The sequence below is a fragment of the Salmo salar genome, chromosome ssa17, assembly GCF_905237065.1.
Source record: "Salmo salar chromosome ssa17, Ssal_v3.1, whole genome shotgun sequence".
NCBI classification, from domain to species: domain Eukaryota; kingdom Metazoa; phylum Chordata; class Actinopteri; order Salmoniformes; family Salmonidae; genus Salmo; species Salmo salar.
In genome coordinates this window covers 4,644,281-4,670,919 of record NC_059458.1, presented here as the reverse complement: position 1 = coordinate 4,670,919, position 26,639 = coordinate 4,644,281, and the positions used below count along the sequence as shown (strand labels likewise).

At 43.3% G+C, this 26,639-nt stretch overlaps 1 protein-coding gene across 1 annotated transcript; it reads left to right on the top strand.

Annotated features, from left to right (window-relative positions):
• The first annotated feature begins 887 nt into the window (after positions 1 to 887).
• Positions 888 to 26,548, top strand: LOC123728316 (hepatocyte growth factor). The gene is made up of 18 exons (XM_045700363.1): positions 888 to 1,235; positions 2,297 to 2,453; positions 5,662 to 5,774; positions 6,116 to 6,230; positions 12,575 to 12,717; positions 13,803 to 13,923; positions 15,972 to 16,090; positions 17,309 to 17,474; positions 17,920 to 18,053; positions 18,920 to 19,007; positions 24,797 to 24,933; positions 25,029 to 25,061; positions 25,168 to 25,264; positions 25,462 to 25,536; positions 25,626 to 25,775; positions 25,877 to 25,983; positions 26,109 to 26,244; positions 26,371 to 26,548. The coding sequence occupies exons 1-18, from the start codon at positions 1,187 to 1,189 to the stop codon at positions 26,546 to 26,548; spliced, it is 2,118 nt and encodes a 705-aa protein (XP_045556319.1). The 5' UTR covers positions 888 to 1,186.
• Positions 26,549 to 26,639: the final 91 nt, after the last annotated feature.

Sequence of the window (26,639 nt, the reverse complement as noted above, 5' to 3'; positions counted from 1 at the left end):
ATGAGAGTTTAAGACCCTGATTCATTCGTATGGATGGTTTATTATCAAAGAGCATGACTGGTTTATAATAATAATACAAAACCTCCTATTAGTCATCTGCAGAGAGAGAGAATAGAGAGAGAGAGAGAGAGACATGGAGATGCATAGAATGCGTGTGTGTGTGTGTGTGTGTGTGTGTGTGTGCGCATTTAGGGGCGATGACATGATGAGGGGGGCGATGACGTGATGAGATTCCCCATGTCCCAGGAGATATGGAAGAGCGGAGGTTTAGGATGCTGTGTGTCCTCCATGAAGACAGAGCTGTTTGTAAAAGCTGAGATAAATCCTGACACTCTGGCTCATGGGTCTGATGCTGTCATCAGGGGAACTTTTCCACTAATTAATACCTAATGATTTTCTTCATAACTTTTTCACTGAGATATAAACTGAGTGTACAAAACATTAGGAACACTTTTACCTAATATTGAGTTGCATCCCGTTTTGCCCCTTTAGAACAGCCGCAATTCGTCAGGGGCATGAACTCTACAGGGACACTGGCCCATGTTGACTCCAATGCTTCCCACAGTTGTGTCAAGTTGGCTGGATGTACTTGGGTGGAAGGTCCATTCTTGATACACATGAGAAATTGTTGAGCGTGAAAAACCTAGCATTATTGCATTACTTGACATACTTACCTACTACCATACCCCGTTCAAATGCACTTAAATATTTTGTCTTGCCAATTCACCTTCTGAATGGCACACGTACATGATCCATCTCTCAAAGTAAAAAAACATATTCTTTAACCTGTGTCCTCCCCTTCACCTACACTGATTGAAGTGGATTTAACAGCTGACAATAATAGGGGATCATAGCTTTCACCTGGATGCACATGGTCAGTCTATGTCATGGAAAGAGCAGCTGTTCCTAATGTTTTGTACACTCAGTGTACCTTGACTACGGTACTCAATGTGTTGTTAAACAGTGAGTGAGTGTAGTAGAGGAATAAAGTGGGAGGAGAGCGCTGAGATGAGGGGGAGAGAGAGATCCATAGTGTGTTTCTACTAAGAGGCATCTGTGCTGTAGCTGAGTGAACAACCCCAGTCCCTCCGTCCCGCTGTCTGGACCTTGTCAACGAACGACAACACCGTTACTATTATTGGGATATCAATAATCGTTTATATCGTGAACAGCCTTTGCAGGAACTATGTGGATTTACAACATTATTTTTACTCTCTTAATCGTCCGTTATTCAGGTAAGTTTGGGAGACAGTCGCCAGGGCATTTCAGACTTTCTAGTTGTAGGCTAATTGAGATTCAGCAGTTTGTTGTTTAACTTTTCTCCCCTCCCTCTCCTCACCTGGCACGTTGCAAAATCTTATTTTACGTGGGTAGGCCCTGCTAGCCTAATGTAGAATGGTGGATGTGTTGTTTTGTTGAAAATCACATCATAATAACCTGTTTAAATCCGTTACCGTTCAAGTTAGCTTGGCAAGTTTAAACTGTAAATTTTTTTTATAACATTCCGCACAGCTTTCTGTGAGGAATATAGAAACTTTGGAGCCCATCTCTAGACGTTCTGTGATGGTTCTACAGAAAACTTGCGTAACATGATTTTTTAAAGCTAATTAAGAGGAGCACCTGTACGTTTTATGTAAAACGATGTATATGGAGCTGAAGCGCCAGACGTAACTCTCTCCGCTCTCATGTCGATATTCCGCTTGATGTGTTGGTGGAAATAGGCTAAATTCATACAGGTTTCACTCAGAGTAAACAGTCATTCTAAAGCTTCTAGACGAGTCTGACGTGAACTCGCTGATCCCAGCCAGCTTTCACTATTTAGAAAGAAAGTAATGGTTGCTATAGGCTATTGATACTACTTGTATAGGTATTCTTCCATATTGTGGCTCTTATTACACTTTTTTCTCTGTTACATTTATTGAGGAGGAGAATACATTAAGACTAAACAGAGATATAGCCTGACTGTCTGCTACTGGGCTGTTTACGTGTGAGTCAACACTGCATTGTGGGGGGAGAAGAGAAAGGGTAGGGGGGTAGGTGAGTGTGTCCCAGCTGAAACGGAGGAGAGGAGAAGAGAGTTATCAGTCTGTCAGTGAGTATGTCAGTAAGGGGACAAGGAGTGATGAGTGTGCATCCCATTAAGAGATTCATATTAATGGGGTTAAAACCATGATAATTTAAACATCATGATGCTGCTGGGTTTGTCTCAGTCCTGATGGGAAAATCAATACAGCCTCACTGGCCAGGGGCTGGACACTGCATTCAACACCTTAATTTCATACTGTGTGTATGTTAGAGTGCAGGAGGAATGCATTACAGGACTACCAGAGGAGTGATGGCGTGAGATTGGTCCAACTGCCAGACTCTGCCCTCCATACCAAAAGCAGGAAGTTGAGCATTGTGAAGTGTGCCCGTGGTTGCAGCCGCGACAAGATACTGCTCTTCACCTGCAGGTAGGTGTGGTGCATCTGTGACCAACTCCTGGGTATAGCAACAATTTCTGTGCCTGCAGCTTCACATGCTGTGTGTCTGTGACCATGTTTTCATGCAAACCACTATCCCGTAATTATTCGGGATACTGAAGTATTCTGTTTTTGAGTTGATGCAAATAAACCTATCCCGTTTACAATAACCCAAAATAGTTTGTATCTCGGTTATGAGAAACCTGGACAAATGCCTGGGATAGGCTGATCTAAGATGGGATAGTGTGGGATGTAAAACATCTTATCCTGTTTACTGTTGTTTTAGTTTCACATATCATGTGTGTTGTGTGATGATGTTTTATCTGATTGTCAAACCACTTCAAAAAGTATGCTACCTGCACAGTTTTATCCCTCATAATAATTCCATAATAATTTAGCCTACTATAATTAATTTACTACTAGCAACTTTCACCCCTAATTTAGACACGTTTCTACTTATAATTTACAACATTTGGTAGGCCATATTATAATTTCCGACATTTGGTAGGTAATTTGTTTGTCAAATATAGTCTGAAACATGGAACTTCTCTTCAGTCATAACTTGTTGCCCCAGAAGACTAAATAAAGTAGTGCTCACCGGTAACAGTGGCGGTAGGTACCGTTTAAGATGAGGGAGGACGATCATTTTTTTTATGAGCATGGCCTTATTTCTATTACATGATATTGGATGACTGTCATTCATATTCCATTCACCCAGCTCAATGTAACATCAATAGGTTTCGGCTACTGCACGGTACTAACATTTTCCCTATACCCATCATGAGGTTGCTACAACCTAGCCTATGAATGAAAGTTTACAATGTAGGTGCACAGGTCAAGAGAAAATTAGTAATCAAGGTGACAGACATTGACACATTAAATACCGCCTAGCACAATCTTGCCTGCATCTAGCTGATCTAGTGTGTAATCATTTGTCCAAAAGTTGCAAACGAGAGTTTCTATTGGACAGATTCAGGTATGTTTATGCCTGTTTCATTCAGTTTGCTTCCATTTAAGAAATGTTTTTCGCCAGACTTTGCAGTATGAATACACCCCTGATCACTCGCAATCACAGTTCTTTTTCATCGTCAGTGACTGGGGAACTGGTCAGAATTGAAGGAATGATGGATGGCGCTAAATACATTTAAATGGATTGGAATGGCCTAGTCAAAGCCCAGACCTCAATCCAATTGAGAATCTGTGGTATGACTTAAAGATTGCTGTACACCAGCGGAACCCATCCAACTTGAAGGAGCTTGAACAGATTTGCCTTGAAGAAAGGGCACAAATCCCAGTGGCTAGATGTGCCAAGCTTATAGAGACATACCCCAAGAGACTTGCAGCTGTAATTGCTGCAAAGGGTGGCTCTACAAAGTATTCTTTGGGGGGGTGAATAGTTATGAATGCTCAAGTTAAGTTTTTGTTGTCTTATTTCTTGTTTATTTAACAATAAAACATATATGGAATCTTCAAAGTAGTAAGCATGTTGTGTAAATCAAATGATGCAAACCCCCCAAAAAATCTATTTTAATTCCAGGTTGTAAGGAAAGAAAATAGGAAAATAATACAAAATGAATACAAAAGAACGTTTTTTTTTCTTCTTTGTATTGTCTTTTACCAGATCTGTGTTATATTATCCTACATTCCTTTCACATTTCCACAATATTCAAAGTGTTTCCTTTCAAATGGTACCATGAATATGCATATCCTGGGCTGCAGGCAGTTAGATTTGGGTATGTCATTTTAGGCGATAACTGAAAAAAAGGGGCGGATCCTTATGAGGTTAATGTTTCACTGTTTTTTTTTAAATGAAAATCACTTCCCCTTCCTCCTCTGAAGAGCCTCCACTGACCAGTAAAGTTGTGTGTTTCATTTAGGGACCGGGGAGAAAACGTAATAACTGCAAAACAATGGAAAGATTGGTCCTGTGCGAAATGTCCAAATGCCATCCGTTTTAAGGAAATTAAAAGCTGAGAAAACGACGACTTCAGTTAGTCTTGGATGCATATTGTATGTGGTTGAAATACTTTTTGCTTGGAAAACAATTTCAAAGAAAGCACATTACATGCGCATTCACATTTTGTCTATAGAGATGCTGAAAAATATATATTTCTCCACTCCTGTTCCTGAGACAAAATTAACATATGTTGTATAATTTCACTCCAGGAAATGCATAGCCTAATTCTGCAGGAGTTAATATTATATTAGGCTACATGTGAGAGGTTATAGGCCTACAGTCAGTGTCCAGATTTCAGTTACTATTCCATTTAACCCATATGAACTTAAATGAGGAATATTCTGTTTATTCATGGACAGGAATACTCATGAGTGGGATATCAAAGGTGCAAACGGCTTATCCAAAATAAGACCTTAAGTGGGATATGAGCTACTATCCGGAACACTGTCCGTATGTAAATATGGTCTATGACAACTGTCGAGTTGCTTTCCACCTGTAGTTAGATATTGTCGCTGTCAAGTTTTTAATTCATTAAATGCAGTAACTCCATTCATTTCATGACTCTAGATCTAAGAAAATGTATTCAAAATAGCTTCTGAATTTTCATAATTCTATTTTCAATAATGGGAAAATCTGGTACTTTTTTAAATTTCCTGGAAAGTTTATGTTTTGGAGAAAATACGTTTTCATCAGACAGCGACAATATACTGTATTTGTTGTCCAAGCCAGTATGACACCATCCCCTGGCCTTCTTTGGCAGCAGCCCAAACTCTATATAGGTAACATGTGAGGGTTGGAGCCAATTCCATTTCAATTCCAGTCAATTCAGGAAGTACACTGAAATTCAAATTCTCTTGAATGCTTTTCAATGAGGAACATTTGGAATTGGAATTTGGTTTTCTTTTGATTGGCTCCTAAATGGAATTGTTCCCAACCCTGCTTACTGTAATACCCTACCACACTGTAATGACAGGTTTGGTTTCCCTTAGTGTCTTTCAGCAGCAAAATGAGTCTGGTATGCATGTCTAGGTTTCCCATGACAGACTCAGTCCTCTCTGCAGTCTCCTTTCAGCAGTAGCAGGCTTGGGGTAAATCCTATTTCAATTCAGGACACGTACTGTATTATCTGCATGTTAATTATAAGTCGCTTTGGATAAACATGCCTGCTAAATGGTTATATTACATAAATCAATCAATATTTCCCTCCATCCCTTCCTTCTCTCTTTCTCTCTCTCCATCTAGAGCGTTCTTGTATGATCAGAAAAACAGGAAATGCCAGTGGTTGTCGTTTGACAGGAACTCACCAGGAGTCCAAAGCCAACACGACTTCAACTACCAACTCTACCAGAAGAAAGGTATTGTACACTATCTCCCTGTCTCTCTCTCTTTCTGTCCTCCAGCCCTCTCCCCCCTTCTCTCTCTCTCCGGCAGTAGAAAGGCACTGCTTACAAGTGTCTAAAGTTTCTCTTTCTCCTTGTTCTCATCAGAGTTTGGTACCTGGGTTAGTAATGTTATGTATGTGTAGAGTCAAATGGAACAGTATGGGGGATGTGAGACCCGTCCTAACATGCTCTGTCAGATGAGAAACACAGAAATGTTCTTACAAACACAGTCCTTTTTTTGTTGGCTGTCCTCTTTCTCTCTCTCTCTCTCTTTCTCTCTCTCGTGCTCTTTCTCTCTCTCGTGCTCTTTCTAGCCTATGTGCAGGAGTGCATAGTGGGGACAGGCGTGAACTACAGAGGGAGGAGGTCTGTAACGGCCAGTGGAATCAGGTGCCAAGCCTGGGCCTCTCCTTTCCCTCATGAACACAAGTAAGCTAGAACCTGTGTTTGTGCATGTGTTGTGTGTGTGCGCCTGTGTGCATGTGTCTAGAGTGATACATTAGCTGGTGATTAGTCTTAAGGGGCCAGTCATTCATCAGTACTAGTCCTCTCTGACCTCACTCTAACACTTTACACAGTCAGGGATCACTTCCTGTTGTAGTCTCACTGTTTATGTTGGGTGTGTGTTCAGGAGAGTTTATACTGTAGTAAAACCTGTTAATTAAGTGATAAAAACCTGAGAGAGAGAGCACAGGGAGAGAGATGGGGAGAGAGAACACACGGATACAGGGAGAGAGATGGGGAGAGAGAACACAGGGATACAGGGAGAGAGAGGACACAGGGAGAGAGAGAGGACACAGGGAGAGAGAGAGGACACAGGGAGAGAGAGAGAGGACACAGGGTGAGAGAGAGAGGACACAGGGTGAGAGAGAGAGGACACAGGGTGAGAGAGAGAGAGGACACAGGGTGTGAGAGAGAGAGGACACAGGGTGTGAGAGAGAGAGGACACAGGGTGTGAGAGAGAGAGGACACAGGGTGTGAGAGAGAGAGGACACAGGGTGTGAGAGAGAGAGGACACAGGGTGTGAGAGAGAGGACACAGGGTGTGAGAGAGAGGACACAGGGTGTGAGAGAGAGGACACAGGGTGTGAGAGAGAGGACTCAGGGTGTGTGAGAGAGGACTCAGGGTGAGAGACAGCTCGTGACAGAAGTTCATTAGTAACACAACCATCCACCTCCTCCTCGTTCTTCCTCTCGTTCTCCTCTTACCTCGCCCTTCTCCTCTTTTCTCCTGACGTTTTTACCTTTCTTCCCTGTGCAATCAAATGTTATTTGTCACATGCGCCAAATACAACACCTTACAGTGAAATGCTTACTTACAAGCCCTTAACAAACAATGCAGTTTTAAGAAAAAAATAAGTGTTAAGAAAGCATTTACTAAATAAACGGAAGTAAACAATAAATCAATAAAAGTGAAAAAAATTGAAAAATAACTAATATTTCAAATGAAATTCTAATGAACTTACTTATGAATGGCGCCAGACGGGATGACTGCCGTTTTATGGGCTCCTAACCAGCTGTGCTTTTTTGTTCGTTTTTTCACATTGTTTGTAACGTATTATGTACATAAGAGACGGTAGCAGCAACTTTATGAGCGAAAAGAGCTTCTGGACATCAGAACAGCGATTACTTACCTCGAACTGGACAAAGCTCTCCCTCGCCCTCCATTTGGAAAATCTGACCATAACTCTATCCACCTGCTTACAAGCATATATATATATATATATATATATATATATATACACTGCTCAAAAAAATAAAGGGAACACTTAAACAACACAATGTAACTCCAAGTCAATCACACTTCTGTGAAATCAAACTGTGCACTTAGGAAGCAACACTGATTGACAATACATTTCACATGCTGTTGTGCAAATGGAATAGACAACAGGTGGAAATTATAGGCAATTAGCAAGACACCCCCAATAAAGGAGTGGTTCTGCAGGTGGGGACCACAGACCACTTCTCAGTTCCTATGCTTCCTGGCTGATGTTTTGGTCACTTTTGAATGCTGGCGGTGCTTTCACTCTAGTGGTAGCATGAGACGGAGTCTACAACCCACACAAGTGGCTCAGGTAGTGCAGCTCATCCAGGATGGCACATCAATGTGAGCTGTGGCAAGAAGGTTTGCTGTGTCTGTCAGCGTAGTGTCCAGAGCATGGAGGTGCTACCAGGAGACAGGCCAGTACATCAGGAGACGTGGAGGAGGCCGTAGTAGGGCAACAACCCAGCAGCAGGACCGCTACCTCCGCCTTTGTGCAAGGAGGAGCAGGAGAAGCACTGCCAGAGCCCTGCAAAATGACCTCCAGCAGGCCACAAATGTGCATGTGTCTGCTCAAACGGTCAGAAACAGACTCCATGAGGGTGGTATGAGGGCCCGACGTCCACAGGTGGGGGTTTTGCTTACAGCCCAACACCGTGCAGGACGTTTGGCATTTGCCAGAGAACACCAAGATTGGCAAATTCGCCACTGGCGCCCTGTGCTCTTCACAGATGAAAGCAGGTTCACACAGAGCACATGTGACAGACGTGACAGAGTCTGGAGACGCCATGGAGAACGTTCTGCTGCCTGCAACATCCTCCAGCATGACCGGTTTGGCGGTGGGTCAGTCATGGTGTGGGGTGGCATTTCTTTGGGGGCCGCACAGCCCTCCATGTGCTCGCCAGAGGTAGCCTGACTGCCATTAGGTACCGAGATGAGATCCTCAGACCCCTTGTGAGACCATATGCTGGTGCGGTTGGCCCTGGGTTCCTCCTAATGCAAGACAATGCTAGACCTCATGTGGCTGGAGTGTGTCAGCAGTTCCTGCAAGAGGAAGGCATTGATGCTATGGACTGGCCCGCCCGTTCCCCAGACCTGAATCCAATTGAGCACATCTGGGACATCATGTCTCGCTCCATCCACCAACGCCACGTTGCACCACAGACTGTCCAGGAGTTGGCGGATGCTTTAGTCCAGGTCTGGGAGGAGATCCCTCAGGAGACCATCCGCCACCTCGTCAGGAGCATGCCCAGGCGTTGTAGGGAGGTCATACAGGCACGTGGAGGCCACACACACTACTGAGCCTCATTTTGACTTGTTTTAAGGACATTACATCAAAGTTGGATCAGCCTGTAGTGTGGTTTTCCACTTTAATTTTGAGTGTGACTCCAAATCCAGACCTCCATGGGTTGATAAATTGGATTTCCATTGATTATTTTTGTGTGATTTTGTTGTCAGCACATTCAACTATGTAAAGAAAAAAGTATTTCATAAGATTATTTAATTCATTCAGATCTAGGATGTGTTATTTTAGTGTTCCCTTTATTTTTTTGAGCAGTATATATACATACACACACATACATATAAAAAAATGGTATTTGTCACATGCGTCGAATACAGTGAAATGCTTACTTACAAGCCCTTAACCAACAATGCAGTTTTAATAAAATACCTAAAAAAAAGTAAGAGATAAGAATAACAAATGATTAAAGAGCAGCAGTAAATAACAATAGTGGGGCTATATACAGGGGGTACCGGTACAGAGTCAATGTGCGGGGGCACCGGTGTCGAGGTAATTGAGGTAATATGTACATGTAGGTAGAGTTATAAGTGACTATGCATAGATAATAACAGAGAGTAGCAGCAGCGTTCCAGCTATGACTTGGGTGACTGGAGTCTTTGACAATTTTTAGGGCCTTCCTCTGACACCGCATGGTATAGAGGTCCTGTATGGCAGGACGCTTGGCCCCGGTGATGTACTGGGCTGTACACAGTTACTCTTGTACTCTGTAGTGCCTTGCGGTCGGAGGCCGAGCAGTTGCCATACCAGGCAGTGATGCAACCTGTCAGGATGCTCTCAATGGTGCAGCTGTAAAACCTTTTGAGGATCTGAGGACCCATGCCAAATCTTTTCAGTCTGCTGAGGGGGAATAGGTTTTGTCGTGCCCTCTTCACGACTGTCTTGGCGTACTTGGACCATGTTAGTTTGTTGGTGATATGGACGCCAAGGAACTTGACGTTCTCAACCTGCTCCACTAAAGCCCCGTCGATGAGAATGGGGGCATGCTCAGTCATCCTTTTCCTGTAGTCCACAATCTTCTCCTTTGTCTTGATCACGTTGAGGGAGAGGTTGTTGTCCTGGCACCACACCACAGGTTGCATCATCTGTGGATCTGTTGGTGCGGTATGCAAATTGGAGTGGGTCTAGGGTTTCTGGGATAATGGTGTTGATGTGAGCCATGACCAGCTTTTCAAAGCATTTCATGGCTACAGATGTGAGTGCTACAGGTCGGTAGTCATTTAGTCAGGTTACCTTAGTGTTCTTGGGCACAGGGACTATGGTGGTCTGCTTAAAACATGTTGGTATTACAGACTCAGACAGGGAGAGGTTGAAAATGTCAATAAAGACACTTGCCAGTTGGTCAGCGTATGCTCTGAGTACACGTCCTGGTAATCCGTCTGGCCTTGTGAATGTTGACCTGTTTAAAGGTCTTACTCACATCAGCCGCGGAGAGCGTGATCACACAGTCGTCCAGAACAGATGATGCTTTCATGCATGTTTCAGTGTTTATTGTCTCAAAACGAGCATAGAAGTTATTTAGCTCGTCTGGTAGGCTCGTGTCACTGGGCAGCTCTCGGCTGTACTTCCCTTTGTAGTCTGTAATACTTTACAGGCCCTGCCACATCTGACGAGCGTCCTAGCCGGTGTAGTACGATTCGATCTTAGTCCTGTATTGATGCTTTGCCTGTTTGATGGTTCATCGGACGACATAGCGGGATTTCTTAGAAGCTTCCGGGATCGAGTCCTGCTTCTTGAAAGCAGCAGCTCTAGCCTTTAGCTGGGTGCGGATGTTGCTTGTAGTCCTTGGCTTCTGGTTGGGATATGCCAGTGACTGATGTGGTGTACTCCTCAATGCCATCGGAAGAGTCCCGGAACATATTCCATTTTGTGCTAGCAAAACAGTCCTGTAGTTTAGCATCTGCTTCATCTGATCACTTTTTTATAGACTGAGTCACTGGTGCCTCCTGCTTGAAATTTGCTTGTAATCTGGAATCAGGAGGATAGAACTATGGTCAGATTTGCCAAATGTAGGGCACGGGAGAGCTTCGTATGCGTCTCTGTGTGTGGAGTAAAGGTGGTCTAGAATTGTTTTCCTTCTGGTTGTTAATTTAATATGCTGATAGAAATTAGGTAAAACTGAATTATGTTTCCCGGCATTAAAGTCCCCAGCCACTAGGAGCGCCGCCTCTGGATGAGCGTTTTCCTGTTTGCTTATGGCAGTATACAGCTCATTGAGTGCGGTTTTAGTGGCAGCATCAGCCTGTGGTGGTATGTAGACAGCTACGAAAATACAGATGAAAACTTTCTTGGTAGATAGTGTTGTCTACAGCTTATCATGAGTTACTCTACCTCAGGCAAGGAAAACCTCGAGACTTCCGTAGATATCGTGCACCAGCTGTTGTTTACATAAATGCATAGGACCCGCGCGTGTCTTACCAGAGGCTGCTGTTTTGTCCTGCCGATAGTATATAACCCGCCAGCTGTATGTTCTTAATGTCGTTGTTCAACCACGACTCGGTGAAGTATAAGATATTACAGTTTTTAATGTCTCGTTGGTAGGATAAACGTACTTTGAGTATGTCCCATTTATTTTCCAGTGATTGAACGTTAACTAGCAGGATGGAAGGCATGAGCACATTAATCACTCGTCGCCTGATCCTCACAACGCACCCTGATTTCCTTCTCCAGCGAATAACAGGGATCTGGGCCTGGTTGTGTGTCTGTATTATATCCCTCCCGTCTGACTCATTGAAGAAGAACTCTTTGTCCAGTTTGAGGTGAGCAATCGCAGTTCTGATGTCCAGAAGCTCTTTTTGGTCATAAGAGACGGTAGCAGCAACATTATGTACACAACAAGTTACGAACAATGTGAAAAAACAAACGAAATAGCCTGGTTGGTTAAGAGCCGATAAGATGGCAACCTTCCCCTCCGGCACCATCACAAGGAAGTACCAATGACTCGCTCAATATGGAAGTGGCCCGATGACGAGGATGCTATGCTACAGGACTGTTTTGCTAGCACAGACTGGAATATGTTCCGTGATTCATCCGATGGCATTGAGGAGTACACCACCACAGTCACCGGCTTCGTCAATTAATGCATTGAGGACTTTGTCCCCAAATTGACCGTACTTACATATCCCAACCAGAAACCATGGATTACAGGCAACATCCGCACCTAGCTAAAGGCTAGAGCTGCCACTTTCAAGGAGCGGGACACTAATCTGGACACTTCTAAGAAATCCCGCTATGCCCTCAGATGAACCATCAAACAGGAAAAGCGTAAATACAGGACTAAGATTAAATCCTACTACACCGGCTCTGACGCTCGTAGGATGTGTCAGAGTTCTGTTAAGGCTTGGTATGTCAAGCAATAACAGCTAAATTGTGTGCATGTGTGCTTTATCAGTGAGTTTACACTGGGGCACCCACACATTACCATATGTTGCATTATGTTGCCTAGCTCTGTGCCTTCCAAATTGTTTCAGCTGTGACCCATATAAATCCTTCCAATTGATCATGTGAGTCAGCAAACAAAACCACAATTGAATTGTTCCTCAGTCAATACGTAGATGTGTATGACTCAAGGTTATTTAGCAACACATGGCCTGTTCTACGCTCCACCTCGGAGATTTCCCTTCTGCCTTTCAACTCTGCACCAGATAGAATGAGAATATGTTTGTGATTGAGTGAAATATTGATGAACACTGAAGTTCTTCTCTCCCTCCAGTTTCCTACCGAGGAGGAACAGGAAGAAGGAACTGACAAACAACTACTGCCGTAACCCTGACAACGCTATTTCAGGACCATGGTGCTTCACTACAGACCCCAATGTCAGACACCAGGACTGTGGAGTACCTGAGTGCTTACAAGGTAGGACGCGCGGACACACACACACACACACACACACACACACACACACACATTGACCACTGCCAACAACTAGTGGCTCTAACATGGTGGATTCTCTCCCTCAATGCCCCTCATTGGTCTCCACTTAACTGTGGCAAACTGCAGCCAAGTGGAATATCAGGTGCGTTCTCAGTAATGTAGTAATTATCCAACTGTTTGTGATGGTATTGACCTGAATTGCTGCATGCAGAAGTGTGACTCAGTTTATGTTGTCGATTCTCATTTCATCCTTCTCTGGCTTTGTTAACTATTTCAACCCAAAGGGACTCCGTCTGCTTTTTTGCTTTTCAGTCTATACATAACCCCTGTTCCTAGTGGGGATTCTTACTCTAGTAGGTCAGTTAAATGGCTTTAACTTTAGGCATGGAGCAGTGTTCGCACCACAGGCCATGTTCTTTTACAGTGCACCATTTAACTGTACTGTGATCCCTTCTCCCTGTGGCACTGGATCATGGCCTGTGGTATCTAGAACTGGATGACGCAAACTGTCACAGGAGAATCACTGTTTCTCAGATAGTGTCTAGAGGATAAATGTCCTCTGTGGATAATACAATGTATCTAGTTAATAAACAGCTGACAGTGATGTGATAAGATGTGTATGAAATACACAGTACTACCAGAGATGTGTGTGGGAGGGAGGAATCCACAAGGTTGTTATAAGAGTCAGAGGAAATCTAATGGGTCTGTGTTGTAATGGGAATGTGTGTTTTGGTCCAAAGAAAAATGACTGGAAAGGTTGATTTGAAAGAAAGTTTCCAGTAATGAGGAACACTGGGACATCACACACACACACACACACACACACACACACATAATGGGAATAGTAGACTCATAAACATCTGTTTCTAATCTGCTCTGCTCTGCTGTTTACACTGCTCCACACACACACACATACACACTGAATGTTGACTCATTGGACTTAAGGGGAGACGTTTTACATGAACGTTTAAATAGATGGGACAATTATACAGAAACTATTTTGGTATTACATGTAGTATCTGCATAAATAATGTCCATGGCATGTGTGTGTGTGTGTGTGTGTCCAGTGGAGTGTGTGAGCTGTAATGGGGAAAGCTACAGAGGTCCCATGGATCACACCGAGACGGGACGGGAGTGTCAACGCTGGGACCTAGAGGAACCACACAAACACCACCTCCACCCCAAGAGGTAACACACACACACGTATACACGCGCACACACACACACACACTCAGTATGAGGTTGAATATTAATTACAGAAACACAAGGATGACTAAAGACGTGTTAACGAGTCTAACACTAATCCACACCACCTGCGGCTGGGGCAGGATGCACACACACCCTTCAACGCTGTGATGAAGAGGTTCTCAGTACCTCTGAGGCTCTGTTAGTATGCCTGGAGGAGGAATGAGATGCAAAACAACTGCAGTGGACCAGTATACTCTGCCCATGGAGGCCCTATGGCCAACACACACATACTTATAGATACACACACACACACAGAAACGTATAAATGCACGCTTAAACTGATGGAGAAGCACGCACACACACCGACATTCCCAGTTTGCTCACTGCTCGTATTTTTGAAGTCGGACGTTTACATACACCTTAGCCAAATACATTTAAACTCAGTTTTTCACAATTCCTGACATTTAATCCTAGTAAAAATCCCCTGTTTTAGGTCAGTTAGGATCACCACTTTATTTTAAGAATGTGAAATGTCAGAATAATAGTAGAGAGAATGATTTATTTCAGCTTTTATTTTTTTCATCACATTCCCAGTGGGTCAGAAGTTTACATACACTCAATTAGTATTTGGTAGCATTGCCTTTAAATTGCTTAACTTGGGTTAAACGTTTCGGGTAGCCTTCCACAAGCTTCCCACAATAAGTTGGGTAAATTTTGGCCCATTCCTCCTGACAGAGCTGGTGTAACTAAGTCAGGTTTGTAGGCCTCCTTGCTCGCACACACACTTTTTCAGTTCTGACCACAAATTGTCTATATGATTGAGGTCAGGGCTTTGTGATGGCCGCTCCAATACCTTGACTTTGTTGTCCTTGAGCCATTTTGCCACAACTTTGGAAGTATGCTTGGGGTCATTGTCCATTTGGAAGACCCATTTGTGACCAAGCTTTAACTTCCTGACTGATGTCTTGAGATGTTGCTTCAATATATCCACATAATTTTCCTCCTCATGATGCCATCTCTTTTGTGAAGTGCACCAGTCCCTCCTGCAGCAAAGCACACCCACAACATGATGCTGCCACCACCGTGCTTCATGGTTGGGATGGTGTCCTTCGGCTTGCAAGCCTCCCCCTTTTTCCTCCAAACCTAACGATGGTCATCATGACCAAACAGTTATATTTTTGTTTCATCAGACCAGAGAACATTTCTCCAAAAAGTATGATCTTTGACCCTATGTGCAGTTGCAAACCTTAGTCTGGCTTTTTATGGCGGTTTTGGAGCAGTGGCTTCTTCCTTGCTGAGCGGCCTTTCAGGTTATGACGATAATGGAATTGTTTTAATGTGGATATAGATACTTTTGTACCTGTTTCCTCCAGCATCTTTACAAGGTCCTTTGCTGTTGTTCTGGAATTGATTTGCACTTATCGCACCAAAGTACGTTCATCTCTAGGAGACAGAACGCGTCTCCTTCCTGAGCGGTATGACAGCTGCGTGGTCCCATGGTGTTTATACTTGTGTACTATTGTTTGTACAGATGAACATGGTACCTTCAGGCGTTTGGAAATTGCTCCCAAGGATGAACCAGACTTGTGGAGTTCTACCATTTTTTTTCTGAGGTCTTGGCTGATTTCTTTTGATTTTCCCATGATGTCAAGCAAAGAGGCACTGAGTTTGAAGGTCGGCCTTGAAATACATCCACAGGTACACCTCCAATTGACTCAAATTATGTCAATTAGCCTATCAGAATCTTCCAAGCTGTTTAAAGGTACAGTCAACTTAGTGTATGTACACTTCTGACCCACTGGAATTGTGATCCAGTGAAATAATCTGTCTGTAAACAATTGTTGGAAAAAATTTGTTGTCATGCACAAAGTAGATGTCCTAACAGACTTTCCAAAACTATAGTTTGTTAACAAGAAATTTGTGGAGTAGTTGAAAAACAAGTTTTAATGACTCCAACCTAAGTGTATGTAAACTTCTGACTTCAACTGTATGTATCTACATCTTTCCCAATGACTTGTTGAAATCCTTCTCTTCTGTTTGGGATGTAGGTATCCTGATAAAGGCCTAGATGACAACTATTGTAGGAACCCAGATGGACGTCAACGACCGTGGTGTTTCACCCTGGATGCACACACATCCTGGGAGTACTGCAACATCACAGCCTGCCGTGAGTGTGTGTGTGTGTGCATGCGTATGTATGTGTGTGTGGTGTGACTAACTACTCCAAATGTACAGCTTCCTGTACCTGTCATTCCACCCCCTCCTCTCTCTCTGATTGGATAAGGCAGAGGAATGTGGTTTTGAGCAACACACACACACACACTCATTCCCAGTTATGTCATGGTTAATAGACTGTGTTTATTTTAGGCTGTATCACAACCGGTCGTTATTGGGAGTCCCATAGGGCGGCGCACAATTGGCCCAGCATTGTCTGTGTTTGGCCGGTGTAGACTGTCATTGTAAATAAGAATTTGTTCTTAATTGACTTTCCTAGTTAAATAAAGGTTTTAAAAAGTGAGCCTATAGAAGGTTGACGGAGAACAACACTTTAAAGCTGTGTGAGTGTTGTTTCGTTGTTTGGCTCTTCTCTGCTAGTCATCAGCAGCACTGGAACTGGGACTTTACCAGATAGCATGTTACTGGTTGGACTCTCTCTCTTTGTCTCTGTGGTACAGGCCTTGGAAGTCAACCCAGTCCAGTTTTATGGTCTAACCCTTAAACGTTGTGTTAATGAAACCAAGGCAGAAAGAAAGAGTTGTATTGTTTTGGCCTTTTCTATTCCCTGGTCCTGTCTTTATAATCCTCACCAGTAGCACTCTATTTTTAGACAGATCCACAAAATACTGCAGATTGTGGAGCGACAAAAGCTGCCGTGTATACTTGTGTACAAAATTAATCAGCGTTGTTTCCTTGTTATTTCAGTTTAATCAACTACATGACTGCAATATAATCTATAGACAATATAGGCGTTTTAGTCCAAGTCAGTCTTGTTCTTGCTACTGTGTCTGAGTGGCACAGTGGCCTCAAGGAGAAGCTGGTGTAGTTTAACAGATGGTGCAGGTGATATGGCTATATCTAACCATGGTGCATCTCTCTGTCTGTCTGTCTGTCTGTCTGTCTGTCTGTCTGTCTGTCTGTCTGTCTGTCTGTCTGTCTGTCTGTCTGTCTGTCTGTCTGTCTGTCTGTCTGTCTGTCTGTCTGTCTGTCCTTCTCTGTCTCTCCTTCACTGTCTCTCTGTCTGTCTGTCTCTCCTTCACTGTCTCTCTCTCCTTCACTGTCTCTCTGTCTCTCTCTCCTTCACTGTCTCTCTCTCCTTCACTGTCTCTCTGTCTCTCTCCTTCACTCTCTCTCTCTCCTTCACTGTCTCTCTGTCTCTCCCTCTCAGCCTCAGACAGTGTGGGAGAGGTAGATGTGACTACCAGCTGTTTCCGGGGTCGAGGTGAGGGCTACAGAGGGACAGTAGCAGTAACACCCAGTGGGGTGACCTGTCAACGCTGGGACTCACAGTACCCCCACAACCACACATATATACCCCAGGACTATCGCTGCAAGTGAGTGACCCACACTTGTACGGACACACATCGACAACCCTACACACACTATATTACATGTTGAAGGGCAACTTCACCACTTTTCAATCTCATTTTCAAATATAACGTTAACAAGTTATTCCCAGTGACATCATGATTTTCAAAAACTATGAGATTCGTGGTGACGTGGGGAGCCAGAAAATACCCTCCCTCTGGCTAGAAACTCACTGCAGGTTTTGGAAATCACCGTTTGTCTTACTTTTAATCCTACCCTTTGATATCACAGAGAATTCTTTTTTAAAACCTTTCTTCCCATCTTTTTGACCACAGGTCGTAGAAACATGCCTCTTTCACATATGTAGACACTGGTTTGGTGCTGGAGATAATGAATAGGAGGTTGAAAAAGGGTGGAGTTGCACTTTAACTTGTTTAGAGAATATATCTTAATTGTGTGTGTGTGTTGCAGAGACCTGAGGGAGAACTACTGTAGGAACCCTGACGGCCTTGACCTCCCATGGTGCTTCACTTCAGACCCTAACGTTCGCAAGGCATTCTGCACCAACATCCCCCGCTGTGACACACAGAATTCTGAACCCCATGGTGAGAGCCTAGCATAATCAAAACCACAGTAGTCCCCTGAGCTAAAGCCTATAGCTCCAGGAACTAATACAGGTCTTCATGTCTCAGACAATGGTAGTGCAATGGACATTTACTGCTTTTGGTTAAACTAACATGTGAAGGGGTGGTGGGTAGCCTAGCGGTTATAGCATTGGGCCAGTAATCAAACGCTCACTGGTTCAAATCCTGTGTGACTAGGTGAGAAAAATCTGCCGATGTGCCCTTGAGTAAGGCACTTAACCATAATTGCACCTGTAAGTTGCTCTGGATGAGAGCGTCTGCTAAATGATGTCAATGTAATAGGCTTCTGGCTCCTAAACATTTTTATTTTGACCATGCAAAATAGATGGATTCCTGATGCAGATATGTTTTCTCTGAATAATAATATACTTGGCATTAGTTCAGTGTTGTCTCTGAAGTATAATCTCCTGAGCAACTTATAAAGTATGTTTCTATAGAAGTATTACTGAAGGACTCTGGGAATCACAGCCCACTGCACATAAATAAACTAGCTCTGACAGCGTTACAACATCGCTCTGTCCCATTGGATAGAGAGTACAAGGAAGCTGTGTCCCATTGGATAGTAAGTGGATCTGGAATACAGATTCTTTAGGGTTGTGTTTTCCCACACTCAGATGAGAATCTCAGAGTTGGGACAGTTTTGTGACTGGTGTTTTGTGGTCATGTTCTGGTATACTAGTCAGGACACCAGAGATTGTATAGTTTTAATACCATATTTCCCTGGGGTTGGTGTGGTCTGTAGCATTCTGACTTGTATTACAGTAACATAAATATGTTTTCATATTTTATTATCCTGGTATCATACTGTATGTGTGTGTGCGTTCCAGACTGCTACGAGGGCAATGGAGAGAGCTACAGAGGAGAGGTGTCAAGGACCAGGTCAGGTCTTCCCTGTTCCCTCTGGAGAGACCACAGGTAACAAAACCACATGCTACACATCTGCTTGTGTGTTGTGGGGTGGGGCATAGATGGGAGTAGGGCTGTGGTGGTCATGACATTTTGTAAGCTGGTGATTGTTGAGCAAATAACTGCCGGTCTCACGGTAATTGACCGTAAATTAACATAAACACGTTTAGCATAACCTGGCTTCCACGCATTGCCTACAAGCCACTGATGCAGATCTTTGGAAAATCAATATTTTCAAAAGTCTAATAAATCCGTTTAATATAGCCTACACCATCACAATAAATCCATTATTTATTTTGGATTTATTGTGAGAAACGTGATATGAAGAAAATGTAGTTTATTTCAGAAGAACAGGATAGTGCACTATGAGTTGTGCTTACGTTAGGCGCTAATGTAGCTATGCCATATGGCTGTAGGCTACACTAGTTCATTTAACAGACAAGATTTGCTTAGAATGCTGTGGTATTATTTTATAGTATGAAGAATACAATTGAACATGCCGAATGCTGTTCTGCCTGCGGCTATAGAACCCTGACCTGTTCACCAGACGTGCTACCTTGAACTGCTGTTTTCGACTCTTTCTCTACCGCACCTGCTGTCTCTAACTCTAAATGATCGGCTATGAAAAGCCAACTGACATTTACTCCTGAGGTGCTGACCTGTTGCACCCTCTACAACCACTGTGATTATTATTACACAGCCAGAAGAGGACTGGCCACCCCTCAGAGCCTGGTTCCTCTCTAGGTTTCTTCCTAGGTTCCAGCCTTTCTAGGGAGTTTTTTATAGCCACCGTGCTTCAACATCTGCATTGCTTGCTGTTTGGGGTCTTAGGCTGGGTTTCTGTATAGCACTTTGTGACATCGGCTGATATAAAAGGGCTTTATAAATACATTTGATTCAATTTGATTGAATAAAATAGAAAGGATATTTTCTCAATGATAAAAAAACAGGTCCTCCTGTATGCTTAATTTAGAGTTATTTATGCAACTTTAGTTGTGATACAAACGTTGGGCTATATGTTTTGATTTGTAATACATAAAAAGTTGCATCAAAGGCATGCACTCTTTGTTTCTTGTGCAGGCTGTGCACAATTCATCAGTCTCTCATTCACAATTTGTCAAGCACTTGATAATATTCTCACAAGGCCTCGAATTTCCCGACAGCATCCCACATGTGTGGCTGTAATGCCCCCTAAAAAATGCTATGCCTTTTGCGGCCAAAGTGGCCGTTGTGCCTTTTGGGCTGAATATAATAATTATTATTCCCTTCTACCGGCTGCGTGCTCCGAAGCATCTCTCACATGGCTCTCTCAGATATCTCAATTCTTATTAGCCAATGCCCATCACCTGATTGGGTCCTTCTCACAGGCATCTGAGCTCCGAAGTAGGCTACAAGTGAAGACAGACACATCGGGCAACTGCCTTCTTATAGAATTCCGAAGCGCATATTGGAGATGTTAGAAGACCTGTCCACATTTACTTTTTATCAGCCAACAAGATGAGTTGGTCTAACAAACAGCAAAAGCTCTAGCTTATGTCAATCTACTGTCCCCCATAGTACATAACGTGACCTACTCTATTGGTCAACTTGTCCTTCTGTGCGAGAAATAAATATTCCAAACATAGTCTGGGACAGTTGTGGGATGCGATAGATCCCAAATTAATACAACCACTGCATAAAAAAGTAAAAGCAATGAGGCTGATGCAACAGATCAGAATGTTTAGCTTAAAAGTTAAACTATTAGGCTATTTGTTCACATTATAAGCCAGCAGTGCTCACACGGCAGTAGGCTATAAGTGCGAATGTTCCAAAATGCAATTAGCGGGAAAACACATTCTCCAAAGTGACCTCAAATGTGATTATGCATGTAATGCTTTATTATAAGCTCCATTTTTATGGTAAAAATTATCTTCCCCAAACTTGAAACTCACACGCCGACTATGAGCCAGTTAGACTCTACACCGGTTATAAAGTGGATTAATGTGCCTAATTTTAAGTAGATATTTGGCCACTTTAGTTGTGATACAAACCTTATCAAAACAAATGGGCCTATGGGCTAGGCTACATGAGGTGTGCGACTAACCTTTGAAAAAGTCGCAAAAAGAAGTAATGCGCTGTTTCTTGCATAACTGCACATGCTGTGCATCATTCACAAGTGATAATATATATTTCACAAGTGATAGGATAATATTGTCACCCATCAGACTATTCTTAATTTAATCTTGTCTTTACATACAGTACCAGTCAAACGTTTGGACACCTACTCATTCCAGGGTTTTTCTTTATTTTTGCTGTTTTCTACATGTAGAATAATAGTGAACACATCAACACTATGGAATAATGTAGTAACCAAAAAATAGTTAAACAAATTCTTCAAAGTAGCCACCCTTTGCCTTGATGACAGCTTTGCACACTCTTGGCATTCTCTCAACCAGCTTCATGAGGTAGTCACCTGGAATGCATTTCGATTAACAGGTGTGTCTCGTTAAAAGTTAATTTGTGGAATTTATTTCCTTCTTATTGCATTTGATCCAATCAGTTGTGTGAAAAGAAAGGGGTGGTATACAGAGGATATCCCTATTTGGTAAAAGACCAAGTTCATATTATGGCAAGAACAGCTCAAATAAGCACACAGAAACGACAGTCCATCATTATTTAAGACATGAAGGTCAGTCAATCTGGAACATTTCAAAAACGTTGAAAGCTTCTTCAAGTGCAGTCGCAAAAACCATCAAGCGCTATGATGTAACTGGCTCTCATGAGGACCGCCACAGGAAAGGAAGACGCAGAGTTATTTAGAGTTACCAGCCTCAGAAATCAGCAATCAACTGCACCTCAGATTGCAGCCCAAATAAATGCTTCACAGAGTTCAAGTAACAGACACATCTCAACATCAACTGTTCAGAGAAGACTGCGTGAATCAGGCCTTCATGGTCGAACTGCTGCAAAGAAACCAGTACTAAAGGACACCAATAAGAAGAAGAGACTTGTTTGGGACAAGAAACACAAGCAATGAACATTAGACCAGTGGAAATCTGTCCTTTGGTCTGATGACATACGGATGATCTCCGCATGTGTGGTTCCCACTGTGACGCATGGAGGAGGAGGTGTGATGGTGTGGTGGTGCTTTGTTGGTGACAGTGTCTGTGACTTATTTAGAATTCAAGGTAAACTTAACCAGCATGGCTACCACAGCATTCTGCAGCGATAGGCCATCCCATCTGGTGTCCGCTTAGTGGGACTATCATTTGTTTTTCAACAGAACAATGACCCAAAACACACCTCCAGACTGTGTAAGGGCTATTTGACTAAGAAGGAGAGTGATGGAGTGCTGCATCAGATGACCTGGGCTCCACTTTAACCCAATTGAGATAGTTTGGGATGAGTTGGAACGCAGGGAAGGAAAAGCAGCCAACAAGTGCTCAGCATACTACCGTTCAAAAGTTTTGGGTCTTACTACTTTTGCACACACTGTACATAGATGTTTCTATTGTGTTATTGACTGTACGTTTGCTTATCCCATGTGTAACTCTGTTTTTTTTGTCGCACTGCCTTGCTTTATCTTGGCCAGGTCGCAGTTGTAAATGAGAAACTTGTTCTCAACTGGCCTACCTGGTTAAATAATTTTTTTTTTTTAGAAGTGTCCTTGTTTTTAAAAGAAAAGCATTTTTTTTTGTTCGTTAAAATAACATCAAATTGATCAGAAGTACAGTGTAGACATTGTTAATGTTGTAAATGACTATTGTAGCTGGAAACGGCAGATTTTTTATGCAATATCTACATAGGCCAATTATCAGCAACCATCACTCCTGTGTTCCAATGGCACGTTTTGTTAACTAATCCAAGTTTATCATTTTAAAAGGCTAATTGATCCTTAGAAAACCATTTTGCAATTATGTTTGCACAGCTGAAAACTGTTGTTCTCATTAAAGAAGCAATAAATCTGGCCTTCTTTAGACTAGTTGTGGGTTCGATTACAGGCTCAAAATGGCCAGAAACAAATAACTTTCTTCTGAAACTTGTAAGTCTATTCTTGTTCTGAGAAATGAAGGCTATTCCATGCGAGAAACGGAAGATATCGTACTACTCCCTTCACAGAACAGCGCAAACTGGCTCTAACCAGAATAGAAAGAGGAGCGGGAGGACAAGTACATTAGTGTCTAGTTTGAGAAACAGACGCCTCAACTGGCAGTTTCATTAAATAGTACCCGCAAAACACCAGTCTCAACGTCAACAGTGAAGAGGTGACTCCGGGATGCTGGCCTTCTAGGCAGAGTTCCTCTGTCCAGTGTCTGTGTTCTTTTACCCTTCTTAATCTTTTATTTTTATTGGCCAGTCTGAGATATGTATTTTTCTTTGCAACTCTGCCTAGAAGGCAAGCATCCCGGAGTCGGCTCTTCAACATTGCCATAATTTTGAATGGTAGTGTATGTGGGGACTCCTTCAAGACTTTTGGAGAAGCATTCCAGGTGAAGGTGGTTGAGAGGATGCCAAGGGTGTGCAAAGCTGTCATCAAGACAAAGGGTGGCTACTTTGAAGAATCTCAAATGTAAAATATATTTTTTGGTTACTACATGATTCCATATGTGTTATTTCATTGTTTTGATCCTTTCACTATTATTCTACAATGTAGAAAATAGTAAAAATAAAGAAAAACCCTTGAATGAGTTGGTGTGTCCCAACCTTTGACTGGTACTGTATACTAAATAATGTGTGAAATTAGTTTTGATTTAGAATGGACCATTATCATGCACCTGTCTCAGAACAGAGGCAGGGGTAAAATACATGTCATCTATGCACTTAAATAGCGAATGGAGGACGCTTTTCCCATGGTTCATTTTCATGCCAGCCAGGTAGGCTATACTCCTGTTTTAAACTGAAGCAATGTGCTTAATATTAGGAAAGCTGAGAAATAAATATAGTAGGCCTAGCCTATAGAAAGCTGATGGAATCCTCCTCTTTATAATAGAGGCCATCAATTGCATAGCTATAGAAATGTTGCACAACATGAGCTAATGGGCCCTCATGAAGTGTTTGATTTGACTTTCGATCACATTTACATTGATGTCAGAGTGATTAGAGGGACAATATGGTGTGGAGTACCAGGCAGTTAGCAAGTTTGGAATTTGACTGCGGTCATGAATTATGACTGCCGGTGTGGCGGAAATACGGTCACCGTAACAGCCCTAAGATGGAGTTCTCTATTCAGAAACACATGGTTGAACCTAAGAGGTCATGGGGGAGTTAACCTGTAGCTGACATGTGGTCAAGTCATATTGGTCTAACAAAGAGTCAGAGCCTGGCTGTTCTCAAGGAGAGAAAAACTGGTCCATTACTCCACTGTAACGGATGGTTGAGTGGGTGTGTAATAAAGCATCTGGAGGACACGCTGCAGGCTTCCTCTGACCCTGAGCCTCTTTCCTTCTCGGAATACTTCAAAGCCAATCGGTTCCTCTGCTTGGCTCCCGCCCAGAGGTCAGAGGTCAGCAGTTATTGTTTATGTTAGAGAGACTCAGAGGGATCACTCTCTCAGCACACACGCACACGCACAATGTGCGTCGGTGATTGGTCCTCCTCTGAATTCCCCTATTATCATCCTGGAATGTCTGGGAAGGAATTCTGTTGGAGACGTTCCAAACATTACGATCGCTGCCCTGTGTCAGTGTAGGTGTGTGTGTGAGAGAAAGAGATGGGTAAAGAGAGAGGCCATATACAGCTGTGGCTCCTCTCATTATGATGGGCTGACAGTCTGTCTTTAACCGTCTCTCATACTCTCCTTTGCTTTTTTTTGTGTATAGTTGGGACAGAGATGCAGCGGTGCTGACTGTGGGACAGGAGGGGAGTTTCTGTAGGAACCCAGACAGAGACACACACGGCCCCTGGTGTTACACTAACAGCACTGCGATACCCTGGGACTACTGCAGCGTCAAACCATGTGAGTCATACACACACACACACCACTGCTGTAGTGGCATTGTCACTGTGTTGTCACTGAGACCTCTATCTTGTGTTTCATCCTCTGTCATACAGGTGAACCATCAGAGTACACCATTCCACAGCGAGGTCAGTCGCTCTACTCCGCCTTCTGGTTTTCATGTTTTCATCTTGTACTTCTCTCTGGGTATAAAATGGTTGTTTCAACATAGTTTCCTCTTTCTCAACTTGTCAGTGGAGGTGTCATGTTTCATCCATAAGACGACCAGGATAGTAGGAGGAGCTCCAGTCGCCATCACAGACGGAAGCTGGATGGTCAGCATACAGAAACGGTACACACACACACACACACACACACACACACACACACACACACACACACACACACACACTATATATATATGCCTGGCTTTGCTTCTCTGTGTTATCTACTGTAGGTATAAACTCTGCTCTAGTGGCAGATAGTGTTGGAGTTAGCAAAGGTCCATTCCCAGTGTGTAATATCATGTGTGGTGTGTTCCCTCCCCAGGTCCAGTCACTGGTGTGGAGGTTCTCTCATACGAGAGGAGTGGGTCCTCACTGACAGACAATGCTTCTCCTCATGGTAACTGCACCTCGCTCTCTCTTGCTCTTTACCTTTCTTCCTCTGCCTCTTTGTCTTTACTATGCTTATGTCCACCTGTCTCCACACAGTGTTCCAGACCTGAGTGAGTATCGTGTGTGGTTGGGTGTATCAGACCTTCGTGGCTTGGCTCCTAACAGCTCCTTCAGACAGGAAGTCTCCATCTCCCATGTGATCTGTGGTCCTGAGGGCTCCAACCTGGCCCTCATACGGCTGGCCCAGTGAGTGCCTGAACATAAATATACAAACACTCCTGGTCGTATATCATACGTTTTCTAGTCTTGTATTTTTCAATAACAACAAAAATATTTCTCTCACTCAGGCCTGCCCTCCCTGCAGACAGTGTCCACACCATTCAGCTGCCGGTGGCTGGGTGCTCCATTCCTGATGGCTCGATGTGTAGCATGCATGGCTGGGGCGAGACCAAAGGTACACACACATACCATCACATCCATCAAAATTATGTCATCTAGGAAAGGGACTGGTTACTCATTAGCTGTACTGATGTCTTGTTGTCATGACTATAATCTCCCCTCCTCTCACCTATCACTCAGGTACGGGTCATGAAGGTGTACTGAAGGTGGTCCATCTGCCCATGGTCAGTAATGAGAGGTGTAGAGAACAACACAGAGGGAACCTCCACATCACAGACACCAAGATTTGCGCTGGGGGAGGAAGGACGAGGGGTCTGTGAGGTAAGGAAGCTGGTGAACTGTGAATGAAATATGCACTGAAACACTTGGAACAGTTCTCTCTCATCAGGAGTTGACTGTATGTTTTCCTAATGTATGCATTATGTCTCTCCCCCTGTCAGAGGGACTATGGCGGCCCCTTGGTGTGCCAGGAAGGAGAGAGCAGGGTCATAGTGGGGGTCAGTGTCCATGGCAGAGGCTGTGCCCGTGCCAATCGGCCTGGCATCTTCATCAACGTCCCCTTCTACACCCAGTGGATCCACAAGGTGTTCCGACACTACCCCGAACCTCAGATCAACTAGGCACGACCCTCAGATCAACTAGGCACGACCCTCAGATCAACTAAATATCAAAATAGAGATAAACCTTTATCCCATCATCAATCAGAGACTC

What these genes read in the sequence shown, in the direction of transcription:
- LOC123728316 (XM_045700363.1), top strand. Translation starts at nt 1,187, where the DNA reads ATGTGGATTTACAACATTATTTTTACTCTCTTAATCGTCCGTTATTCA. An exon ending in CCCCAGGACTATCGCTGCAA is followed by an intron (nt 17,475 to 17,919) that starts GTGAGTGACCCA and finishes TGTGTGTTGCAG; the next exon opens with AGACCTGAGGGAGAACTACT. An exon ending in ATGGTCAGCATACAGAAACG is followed by an intron (nt 25,265 to 25,461) that starts GTACACACACAC and finishes TTCCCTCCCCAG; the next exon opens with GTCCAGTCACTGGTGTGGAG.